Source organism: Equus asinus, chromosome 6 (genome assembly GCF_041296235.1).
Source record: "Equus asinus isolate D_3611 breed Donkey chromosome 6, EquAss-T2T_v2, whole genome shotgun sequence".
NCBI lineage: Eukaryota > Metazoa > Chordata > Mammalia > Perissodactyla > Equidae > Equus > Equus asinus.
Genome location: NC_091795.1, coordinates 85714318 through 85727413, shown reverse-complemented (window position 1 = coordinate 85727413; position 13096 = coordinate 85714318). Strand labels below are relative to the sequence as shown.

The 13096-nt window shown below is 37.8% G+C and overlaps 1 protein-coding gene across 5 annotated transcripts in view; it reads right to left on the bottom strand.

Annotated features, from left to right (window-relative positions):
- LDAH (lipid droplet associated hydrolase) overlaps positions 1-13096 on the bottom strand; it is a 98844-nt gene that overhangs the window by 23610 nt on the left and 62138 nt on the right. For 3 of the 5 annotated variants that reach the window (XM_044772002.2, XM_044772003.2, XM_044772004.2), the window contains exon 5: positions 11202-11436. The exons of the other annotated variants lie outside the window; for them this stretch is intronic. In XM_044772002.2, coding sequence (XP_044627937.2) covers positions 11202-11436 — 235 coding nt within the window. The remainder of the gene's footprint in view (positions 1-11201; positions 11437-13096) is intronic. 5 annotated transcript variants of the gene reach the window in all.

The window sequence follows — 13096 nt, the reverse complement described above, 5'->3', positions numbered from 1 at the left end:
TCCCCTTCTCTAATCCCCTTCTTTATGAGTGTAGGTGGAACCTCTGAACATGATGACATATTCCCCCCATGACCAGGTTACTAAATACAGTGGAGATGACTTTAAGGGAGATTTATTCTGGTAAGCCTAATCTAATTACGAGAGTTCTTCAAAATCTGAGTTTTTTCTGGCTGGTGGCAGAGAGGAAATCAGAGATTCACAGCACTAAAAGGATTAAATGCACTACTGCTGGTTTGAAGATGAAGCTCATGTGGAAAGGTCCTCAGAGGGACCTCCAGGAGCTGAGAGGGACCCTTGGCTGACAGTCAGGAAGAAAACGGGGACCTCAATCAGAAAGCCACATGAACTGGATTCTGCCAACAATCTGAGTGAGCTCAGAAATGGACTTTTGGATATGCAGGGGCATAAGGAAGGCTTCTGAAATCTAGGCAATGGTGATTCTTCGGCTGGGTGGGAGTTACATGGGAGTTTGCTTCGTGACAATTTGTGGAGGTAAATATTTATGTTTTAAGTACTTTTCTGTAGTGTCATTCTTGAATTAGAAAAAGCCCCAAAATTCAAATAATTTGTAAGGAATCTTACATTTCTAAAAGCAAATTTTTCATCAGGGAATGTATCTCACCCCATCTTTATTCCTATTCTTTTTTCTCCCCCCTGGTAATTTCCTATCTAAGCATACTTTTTTTTTTTAAGTAGAATACCAGTTTCCTTTCCAGTAATTGCTCCAAGGAAGCCATCTTTTTCATTCCTCAGAAATGTTCATAACACAACACAGTGGTCAGAAATAATAATACCAAATAGAAGTGTAATTTCCTAAGGGGAAAACACATTTCTCTTGGCAATGACTGTCAATAGCATTCCTGGAAACCCAGCAGAATTCAGAGTTTCAAGCACCACAATGAAGGAAATATCTGGTAGCAGGAGTAATGGAAACAAAAACATGAAGGAAAGAGAACGATTTAGAGGAAGGCTAATTGTTGACTTTTGTTTCATTACAAATCTAAATACAAGTATAAAAATAACTCACTGAGGAGTTTAATAATTCTATTTTATTTGCTACCATCACCTTCTGAAATCTGCATAGTGTTCAAATATTACTGCAGGACTTCAACCCACAGAAGAGTGGCTACAGGAATGAAATGAATGAGGGCTAAAGTTGGAAGACCAACGGGACATTCAACTCACAGGTCAAATAGTATCACTAAATTCTCCAAGTACACATAACCTACAATAGAAAGCTGCCGTCTATTGAACTCAATCACCATCTTGATGCCATTTTGTCTGTCGGGAAAAATCCCAACTCATCTTGCAGTCCAAATTCATCTATCTTCTCCTCCCTTACTTATCTAGGTAGAACTGATCTCTACTTTTTTGGTACCTCTCATGCCCTGTATCTGTTCTTAGGATAGCCCTAACTGTGATATGTCAAAATTCTTCACCTTTGTCTCTTTACCATGCTGGAAATAATATAAGGGCAGGAGTCATATTTCATTTATTATTCCCCCCTGTGCTTATCTAACTGCATGGTTCATGGCAGGTCTCAGTAAAGGTTGTTAAACGAAATATATGGCAAGGGGCTGGGCTGGTGTTTTGTTTCATTTGGGGGTAGGGGTCAGGAGGAAAAATCTGCTGCCTTCCTTGAAGTGGTACAAGAGTTGACATCACAATGGAGGTCAGGATTGGAGGCTGAAGCACACTGACTTGGTAAGTCAAGCAGGCAGTGGTATAAAACTGGGACAAACCATTGCAGGCAAGAGGGCAAGTCTAAGAGCTTCTGTTGAGATTGGCCATAAACTAGGGCACATAAAGCACTGGTCACAGCAGCAAGGGAAAACGCAGAGGGAAGTAAAACCACAACTGCAATAGGAGGTTTCGGGGAGATGCGTGAATAGCTTTCTAAAGTAGAACTTGGGGGTTGGAAGCCAAGTTGTCCTGCTGTTGTGGTGGTATGTGGTCTGGTGCCACTAGTAAGGTTCCATAGTAAACGCCCCAGTTTGTCTGGTTTTGCTATTGTATGCAGGGGAGAGGGTTGTTGGTACTGAAGTAAAGGGAGTTACAGGAGATGGGCAGAGTTTAGGACAGGTGCATTTTGAAGGTAGGAAATCTACAGTGTAAAATGTGATCCTTACTCCTCGTCTATTCTGAACAAGATATTACTTCTAGTCACATTTTCTTTAAAATGGCTGATAGATTCTCTATGTCCAAAGTATACCATGTTTACAAGGAAAAATCTCTCTCTTAAACAAATGCTCATTATAAGATTTTCTGGATTAGGAAAAGGGTTTGGTATAATCACCTCCATGGTGGGAAGGTGGCTGGGGAGATCAGCCATTAGTAAGCACATAAATAGAGGTGAAACAACAAAAAGTTTTATTTTAAATTCTATTTAAAATAAAAAGTATACTAACAATAATCATGAGAACTGAGATGAGCTCTCCTATAGATAGGTGCATCTAGAGAGAGCTTGCAGAGTGCCTGCCATAGTTAAACTGCAGTCCCCAGTCTGAGGTTGTCTTGCCAGGGTTTGTGAAGCCAAGACATTCTAGAGGGACACAGCTGTGGTGGATTTTAGTTATGGTGGGGAGAGGGTGGAATTAACTATCTAGGTCACTAGTTAACTAGTATGCATGGAGTTAACTAGTGAGGCATTTGGGTGGGGTACTCTGTGATTAAGGCCGTGGAAAATGAGTCCCAGGACCATCTTGAAGTGGGGATGTAGTAAATACTATGTACCCACCTAAAAGCCAATAAAAACTGCCTCCTTTCCTCTACTAGAGACATGGGAAAGTCAAAACATATGACTTCTCCATATCCCTTACAGCTAGGGATGTGGCACAGTTCTGGCTCCCAATCTACAGGCAGAAGTTCTTCGGGGAGGACTTCTCTTTCTAAATAAGCCAAAGCCTTACCAGGAATAAGCCCTCTGTTTTTTCCCCTTTCCCTTCATTCTGTCTGAATGTCAGCCCTGAGGCTTAGAGCGGCAGGAGCATGATGTGTTCATGAGATGATGAGCACGGGGATAAAGGTCTATGTGCTAAGGACGAAAGAGTGGAAACCTAGAAAGAACCCACATCCCTGTCGGCACTGGTGAGACATTACCACCGGACTGTCTCCCTCAAGATTCCTTGGTGCATGAGATAAAAAGATCCCTAACTGTTGAGGCCGCTGTAATTTAGCTTTCTGTTATTTTTAGCCAAACTCAATTCCAGTTAATAAAAACAAAGATGGGATATTTGAATTTCCTGGGGGTTTCTGGTCGTAGCACAGGGGTTGACGTCCTTAACTTCTTATCAGATTCTGGTACTTGAGTTTGGGAGGAAGGTGGCATCATACCATATCTACATATACTTAAGAGGAGGCAGAGGTAGGAGATGACTGAAAAAGAGTCTTTTCATGGGTTGCTCCTCCTAGCACATCTTCTGACTAGTCCTGAGGCTGGCAAGATGTCGCTGAATGTAGGGGAGTTAGGGAGGAGGAGAGCCAAGCAGAGCTGTATGGTAGCAAAATTCTTGGGGTTGAGGACAGACTGTGAAAGTGGCTGGTCCTGGAGACATGAGTATCCCACACTCCAGCAGAACTCCCTGCAGACACTGCTGCTCAGGCAGAGTTAAGGCTAGGCTCTCTGAGAAGCAAAAACCATGACAGTCTGTCCAAAGACAAAGCAGGACCAGATAAGCTCAGAAACCCAGAGGAAGTCTTCTTTTACAAGGGAGAGATCTTTGGTAGATTTTTTTTCCAGATTGTTTTCCACTTTTCCTAATGGTGCAAATGTGGCTTTTAACAATGTGAAACCAAGTCCTAAAAAAGTAATTCTAAACTTTCTGCATAATTTGGAGAAATGTTTATTATTCACACAATATATTATGTGTTTCTCCATAAGCCAAGACTTTGATTATTATAACCATCTATTTAGTCTGCAAACAGATACTCTTATCTACGTGACAATGAGTTCATCAAAGTGAAAACACAACTCAAAGTCTATGATTTTTCAAAAATAATACAACTTTCTGGAGTGGCAGATAATTTATATATATATATATATATATATATATATATAAACTTCTTTAGAAAAAGAGAGTAAAACTCTCATTGAGTCATTTAATTCTAAACCAGAAATGATATAGTAGTACCATATCTAATCACCTTTTGCCCTAAATCCTGATACTGACCACCAAAAAATCTTTTCCTTCTTTGCTGAATTTTAGGCTAAACTTCATGAATTATTAAAGCTGCAGTTGATGCTTATAGATGAATTTTCCTAAGCTACACACATAAATGAGAGGATAGGTAACATGGCAGTCTGGTTTTGTCTTATGCAAAAAATTATTCTTGGATTGAGTTAAAAATATTCTGAGAAGAAATTTGTGACTTTTTAGAGAAGCTTATGTGTTAACTCACTGAATAGTTCAGTTCAGTTCATATTACTGTACATGTTTTTAAAAAGTATTTCCATATTGATTAAGCAAAGGAAAGATTATGAAAGTTTCTCTCACAAGAATGTATGCAACAAAGTAACGTAACCTACTAGGAATGTCCTTTGTCTCTGCCCTATGTTTTTCTAGTTAGGTAACTGAAAGGAATTAAAACATCAATTTGGCCTAACTAACAAAAAGACCCTAGAATATTTTTTAAAGTTAATTATCTTGACCTGTGATACTGCTAAGCTAAAATATATTTGCTTTTGGCTTTGATCAGAAAATCCAATTTAGCTGTCCCAGTGAAAAGTCTATTTTTCATGAAACAGAAGAACATCTATTCTTTAAAAAAATGTAGTAGCAAACATTCCAGAATTTAAAGAAAAAAACCCCATATATTTTCTTTACAAATAACATTTAAAACAATCTAGTTACACAAATTGAGCTGATGCACACTGTGCTAAAGTTTAGTATGCTCCTTGAATTAGGGCTACTCTTCATTGAATGCTGGATAGGAAATGCTGTTTCACTCACTCAGTCTGGTAAAGAAGGCTAATATACAGAATCTCAGCCTATAGGAAGTGCTATCTTTGCCAAAAGTGCAACAGCATTTGAAATAACTGAATATTTTGATTTCTTGAATTTTTCAGACCTTACTACCACAAAAAAATATGTGTATAAACTAAAGGATATAGAAAATCAGTTTCTATCTAGATAGGCAGGATTTATTATCCACTACTTGGACTGGCAAACTTCCTCCGTTTGTTTCTGTAAGATTTCTACAGAAGCACAGACATTACATAATGTGCAAACACCGCAAGGCCTCCTAAAAGTCAAGCTGGCATGTTAAAGGTCATTATCTGGGTGACAGTCAAGCAGGTCTGCAGGGCGAATGTTTGGATGGCACAGATATAAACACTGAGAATGATCTCAGACATGGTCTTCTTTCCCTTGATAACCCCTCTCTTTGTGTAACCTGAAAATCATGCTACTGACTCAAATGGTTGGTTTGAATATTGACTACCTTTACCGTTCATGGGATGTAAGGTCAGGAAGAGTCCAATAATCATCTGCAAGGGCCAGAGTCTTATCTTAGGAGTATCAGTCTCTCTCAGCTGGGACCTTCTTCCATTTGTCTAAGGAATGGCCAGGGCAAGTCTGGGCAAAGGAAGCTTCTGTGGCAGTTGTTTCAAGAGGAGGTAAGCATGACACAGAATCCAAAGGGGACAGGTGGGAAAAGGCTGGCTAGGATGATTGAGTTGCTTGGTTAAGGATCAGGCGAGTGTCACTACTAGGAGACTGAACTAAGTACTCAAGAAGAGAAGAAATTTAGAACCCAAAGAAGAAAGAAGACAGGTAATTCTTGCCTCCTTTCCCTTTACCCAAGGGACAGAATGGGCGGGTAATGGAGAAAAAAAGGGACCACTGAGCTATTGGTTACTTGGACATCAGGCGGCCAGATCTAGTATGAAGAGAACAGAAAATCAGAGAAGGAAGGGACGTCAGAAATAGCAGCACTGTGCTCCAAAGGCTGTTTACAAGTTGGTTGTCAGGAACAGAGATGAAGCAATGTGGCTGAGTGTTCAGTCTGGTTTAGAGTCTATTTTGCACGTAGTATAACTCTACTATGGTTGCTTGGGAAAGGAGTCCCAGGGTTCCTCAAGCAACAATGTAGCTGGAAGGATCTGGCTGCTTTGAGTCAGGGATGGGAAAATGTTCTGTGCCCTAGCTGTCTTGCTCCTTGATGCCTGCACTTGGGGCTGCTGGAAGAAACAGCAGGAGGTCAATCACCTTGGCTGAAAGGAAAATCCTTTCTCTAAAGTGCAGCTTACGCAGCCTACTTCACCAACAGGGGGTTTATAACTCTGGTGTAGAAAAATTGGAAAAACCCTTTATATAATTACTTGTTTTAATTAAAAACATTAACCACTTGATTAGATGCCTATTGTAATGTATTTTTAGTTGTTGCTAGTGCTGCTGAGTCAATTGTGACTCCTATCAACACTGTATACAACAGAGCGGAACCCTGCCTGGTCTTTTTGTACCATCCTCTCACCTCTGGTGCTAGTTCAGACAATGCCCTGCTGCTATTCATAGGGTTTTCATGGCCAATCTTTTTGGAAGTGGGTGGCCAGGTCCTTCTTCCTAGTAACGTATTATATAATCATTAAATATATGAAAATATATAAATATAAAAGCAAATAAAACTTTCTTACATCCCATGTCCTGATTTCGGTTTAGAAAATATTTCTAAAGAGGTATAAGGAAAGCACAGGTAGCTGCCTATCTAATGCCTATCAGAAACTCAGATGTTTTGGGTGAGGTGTTATAAAAATGTCTGTTATATCCTGTTGGTTGATACTTCTATATCTTTGCTAATTTTCTGTCTTGCTGTCCTATCAATTGTTGAGAGAAGGGCATTTAAGTTTCCAACTATAACTGTGGATTTGACCATTACTCCTTTCAGTTCTATCTATTTTTGCTTCATATATTTTGTAGCTCTCTTGTATGGTGCATACACATTTAGGACTGCTACATCTGTTTGGTAGACTGACCCTTTAATTATTATTATATAATGTCCCTCTCTGTTCTTGGCAATTTTCTTTGCTCTGAAGTCCATTTTATCTGATATTTTAACAGTCATTCCTGGTTCCTTTTGATTATTGTTTGCATGATACATCTTTTCCCATTCTTACATTGTCAATCTACCTATATAATTAAATTTGACCCAAGTTTTATGAAGATAGCATATACTTAGGTTATGTTTTTTATTTTATTGTGGTAAAACTGGTTTATAACATTATATAAATTTCAGGTCTACATCATAATATATTTCAAATTCTGTTTTTTAATCGACTCTGCCAATCTTTGTACAATTTTAATTGGTGTATTTTGACCATTTATATTTAATGCAATTATTGTTATGTTAGAGCTTGTATGCCATTTTATTGTTTTCTGTTTGTTCTCTGTTTTTTGTTTCTTTTTGTTCTTTTGCCTTCCTATGTGTTTCTGAATATGTTTGAGAATTCCATTTTGATTTGCCTATAGTATCTTTGAGTATGTCTCTTTGTATAGATTTTAAAGTGGTTATTCTAGGTATTGCATTATATATATGTAATGTAATACAGTCTATTGATGTTGACATCTTACCAGTTCAAGTGAAGTGTAGAAACCTTTACTTCTTTTTACGTTCTTTTATCCAACCTAATTTATAATATAATTGTCTTAAATTCTTCTTCTGTATACATTTAGAACCATATCAGTGTTATATTCTTTGCTTCAACTGTTAAACATAATTTGGAAATCTCAAGAGGAGAAGGAAAATATAATTACCAACATTTTTTTCTTTCTGTTGTTCTTTCCTTTCTTAATGTTCCAAGATTCCTTCTTTTATCATTTCCTTTCTGTTTAGAGAACTTCCTATAGCTATTCTATTAGGATAGGTCTGATGGTTACAAATTCCTTTAGTTTTTCTTCAGGAGATTGTCTTAATTTTCTCTTTTTTCCTGAAGTATATTTTCACTGGATATAGAATTCTGTGTTGACAGTTCTTTTCTTTTTGCACTTGAAATATACGTCATTTCTTTTGGCCTCTACAGATTCTGATGAGAAACTGCTGTCACTCAAATAGATTTTCCTCTATAAATAATGCATTGTTTCTCTCTGGCTACTTTCAAGACATTTTCTTTATTTTAGTTTTCAAAAATTTGACTATGATGTGTCTTGGTGTGGATTTCTTTAAGTTTACCTTGTTTGGAATCAATCCACCTTCTTAAATCTGTAGGTTTATGTCTTTTGCCAAATTTGAGAAGTTTCTCTTTCTATTGGTCTATCTTCACGTTCATTGATTCTTTCCTCTGTCCCCTCCATTTTACTGCTGAGCCCATATGTATTGAGATTTTTGTTTTGGTGGTTATATTTTTCAGTTCTAAAATTTCCATTCAGTTTTTCTTTAAATCTTCTCTTTAGTGAGACTTTTTAGTTTTTCATTAGTTTCAAACACGTTTATTAATTGCTCATTGAAGCATTTTTATAATGGCTGCTTTAAAATCATTGCCAGATAATACCAATATCTCTGTTACTTTGGTGTTGACATCTGTTACCTTTTTCCATTCAAGTTGAGATTTTCTGGGTTCTTGGCATGAAGAGTGATTTTTAACTAAAACATGGACATTTTGGGTATTATGTCATAATACTCCAGATCTTATTTAAACTTTCTATTTTAGCTGTTTTTTTCTGACACTTATCCAGCAGGGGAAGTTGGGGGAGCAGTGCCACCTCACTATTGCCAGGTGGGGTAGAAATCTAGGTTTTCTACTTGATTTCCATTGACATCCAAGGGGTGGAGGGGTCCTCATTCTTGCTGGGTAGGAATACAAATTCTGATTCCCCACTGGGCTTCCACTGTTACCATCTTGGCTGGGAGGGGTAGGAGTACCTTACTACTTCTCCCCACTGGACCTCCATTGATCTCACAGGGGTGGTGGGGGTAGTGGCCTCATTACTATTGGGCAGTTGTGAAAGTCCTGACTCTCCATTCAGATTCTTCTGGATACTACCCTAGTCGGGGAAGGAGAAGAGTGCCTCATTACTGCTGGGGTGGGGGGAGGGTGAAGTCCAGGCTTCCCACTTGGCGTTTGTTGGCATGGGTAGGGATAAAGCATAGTTCTTATTGTGGTGTGTCACTAGATTAGAGCAGTTATTATCAAAAAGTTTCTTTGAGAAAAGTTGCCATTTTCCTGGTTCTTTGGCTAGAGTGCAGGCTTTTGTTGGGACTTTTTTTTTTTTTTTGTCTCCACCTGCTGGTGTTTCTGGGTTGCTGGCTTGAAGTCTAAGACATATGTGGTAAAAAGAAAACCCAGGAAACTCACTACTGTGTTGTTCCTTGGGTCCCAAGGCCCCTACACAGTCTGCTTTCTTCTCCACCTTTCAGAGTATTCTCATGTTTGTTTTATATACAATGTGCAATGTTTTTAGAACTTATTAGGAGAAACAGGGAAAAGTACATCTATTCCATCTTCCTGGAAGCAGAAGTCCTTGGAGGAAAATGAAGTCCCTGACTGGAGAATGCTTTTTTTATTCCTTTCCATAGGTAAAAAGAAAAATATCAAAGAAGGAAAAAAAAAACTGTAAACGAAAATAAAATGACTTATTGAAGTATATGTGGAGTAATTTTACATATGTTTGCAAGAATTTCAAGTGATTTCCATTTGGCCTCAAATAATTTCCAAAGGTGTGTTGGCCCTTGGAAATCATCTAGTCTAACTCTTGATGTGATCAATGACTGAGAACCAGAGAGGGGAAGGGCCTAAATTGAGGCAATAGAATAAGTTTGGGCAAAACCAAGATGAGAGTTGAGGGTTTCTGACGTGCAGTCAGTACCATTTTCATTCACTAGACCATCTCTTTCTCTTCTATAATGTGAGGGAAAGATAAGGGGCTGGACCAGAAGGTCTTTAAGGGACATCTCTAACTTCAATCTTTGGTGATTTTTATGACTGTTCTTAGCCTTGCTTCTCTTCTCCCTATCTTCTTCCACTGCTATGCTAAGTCTATAATAAAGATGAGGGTTGGGGAGAGCATGGAGGGGAATAAAACCCACAAATATAGAAAATATATTGAACTTTGTGTGATGTCTGCTTCTTGCTACAAATTTGAAAAAATGCCTCCCATACAATCTGTAGTTGTACAATTGTAAAGGCAGGGCTGTGACCTGTTTCTGGACTTACTATGCACATGATCATGTGACACTCTTAATATAGATGGGCATGGTACCTTTATTTAGGAGTCCTGCCTTTCTGACTGACTGTGGCAAAAAGACAATAGCAGCAGCTATGGTGAAAGGAAGCTTATCATAGTGGCAGACTGCCAGAGTTTGAACACTACCCACTAGTTGTATGACTTTGGGCAAATCATGTAACTTCTCTGTACCTCAGTATCTTCATCTGTAAAATGGGGACAGTAACAATATCTAAACCTCATTAGTTCTGAGGACTACAGGTGAAAGCTTAGAATGGTGCCATTAGCTGCTGCAGCAACTGCTGTTATATCATTCATTGGAAGCTTACTGTAAATAAAATACTAGATAGACACTTTGCGTATATTATCATATTTATCCTACAATAATCTTTTGAAGTATGGGATATTATTATCCCAATTTTATAGAGTAAGAAAGAAGGATTATTTTAATATGAAATTATTTATAAATACAGTATAAATTAGTATTAACTAAAAAGATAGATTACTATTAAAAACAACATTTGAAGCCAAAAAGTAAAGCAGCAAAAACATTCCCTGGCACATTCAGAAAATATAATCAGCAAAGCACCCAGTTTTATATAACCATGACAATTGTTTATTACTCTTATAATTTAAACCCCTCCAAAGAGGAAAATAAAACCATGGCCTGTTCACTCTACAGGAATATTGGAATGGTTTCCTTGGGTTTTCCTCGTTTTTGCAAAGTTCTCACATTGAACTAACAGGGCGCACCCTGGATTCCTGTAAGGACTCCATATATACCATATACAGAAGAATTATTTCTCACCATCCTATACCTAGAGTGGAGAATCAGAAGGATAAGGTTTAAAACCAAAACTTGATGAGGCTTTTCTATCTGTCATACAGAACTCCTCTCACTCTATTTTCACTTTATTGCTAGTTTTAAACTTTTGGGAGAAAAACCCCAACAAATAATCCTTGCTTGATATTCATCCACTGTCTGAGATCATTCTCTTAACACTTTCTGATACAGGAATAAACATATACATTTTTAAATGTGCTTACCAAGGCAGAATGGTTCCAATAAGTTCAGTAACGAAAATTCAGTCTGTAGGTTCATCATTTGAAGGTACTTTCTGATCATCAAGGACTTGATTTTCTCAGGCCATGGTTTAAGTAATAAGTATGCAGAAACATAGAGAGCATATCGAAACCGGCAGAAAAGTGGAGTGGCGATCCTGCCGTTGGGTGACTCAGATATTCGCTCAATTGTTGGAAAGAGCAGAAGGGAGCGAATTATCTACAATAAAAAACATACTTTTATGAGAAGTTTTCTTAAGGGCTAAGTCATTGCTTAATTGTTTCTTTAACATAGTATTGACAAATGGGTAGGTTTTAAATATGACTAAAGATGTGTTCAGACTGAGAAGAACCACCATCCACTGCTTCCTCAGCTCACAATCAATCTGGGTAGGATATAAGGATGCCCCTTGAGTTGTTGGGGCTAGTTTTCAGAATGAGGAGAAAATCAGATTCCGAGATAACCTCTTTCTTTTTTTTTTTGAGGAAGATTAGCGCTGAGCTAACTACTGCCAGTCCTCCTCTTTTTGCTGAGGGAGCCTGGCCCTGAGATAACATCCATGCCCATCTTCCTCTACTTTATATGTGGGACGCCTGCCACAGCATGGCGTACCAAGCGGTGCCATGTCCACACCCGGGATCTCAACTGGCCAACCCCGGGCCGCCGAGAAGCGGCACATGTGAACTTAACCGCTGTGCCACCGGGCCGGCCCCCGAGATAACTTCTTGATTGTGATAGCAACTCATAATCCCTTTGAACAGTCGGTGGAAGTAGGAATTAATGTACTATTTTAGCAGTTATAGCAACTTGATAGACTAATGATACCAGAAGAAAGTACAGCTACATAAAGGACTCTATTTCTAGTCAGCATTTCTTTTATTGATTATATTTGGAGACAGTTCACTTTTTAAAAGCTCCTCTATTCTTAATCTAACAAGCCAAAGATGATATTTAACAGGACCAACTATATTTCTAACAACTGATCCAACCTTAATAAAGTACAGGTCAGGGACAAGTGAAGCTGGAAATCTCTACTTACATGGGAATATGTTTAAGGACAAAAATATCATTTCAACTCAATTCATCAGAATTTCAGCAAATATATTTTAATAATACTCCCAAAGAAAAAAGAGCATAACTAAAACATTTTAAATTTACCATATTACTATTTTTAAAATTTATATATAAAAATAATTTCTTTGGGGGGATCAGAAAAGTCAAAATAATTAAGCAGAATCTCTATTAATAATAGAGTAACATATATGGAATCATCAATGGATATCATGGACAACGTTAACAGATTGCAAGACAGGAAGTGAGAAGGGATACGATGGCTTTTTTTTAAAACCTTTTAAATTGTTAAGTATAACATATATACAGAGAAGTGTATAAAACATAAATGTGCAATTTAACAAATAATTTGTAAAATAAATAGCTTTGTAGGTCAAGAAACAAATATTGCTGCATGGCACCTTCCAATCACAGTTCCTTCCTCTGCTCACATTTTAGGTAATTTCTATCTTGACTTCTTTACTTTGTTTTATGTCAATACTTATCCTACCTTAATACTATAATCATTTCCTGATTTCACTTTACCCTAATACTTATCATCCTGCTATAGACTGAACTGTCTACCATTAATTCATATGTTGAAGCCCTAACTTCCAATGTGACTGTATCTTGAGATAGAGATAGTTTGATGTGGTTGAATTTAACAGTCTTTTTTTAGTTATTGTTCTTTGTGTCTGGTTCAAGCAATTCTTCTCCAGCCTCAAATCATGAAGACATTGTTTTTTCATTCAAAAAGCTTTTTTAGAAATTAGATAATGCCATCTCTCATCTGTTCTACCATGTGGGTTGAAGCCTTGGTTATGTTGAA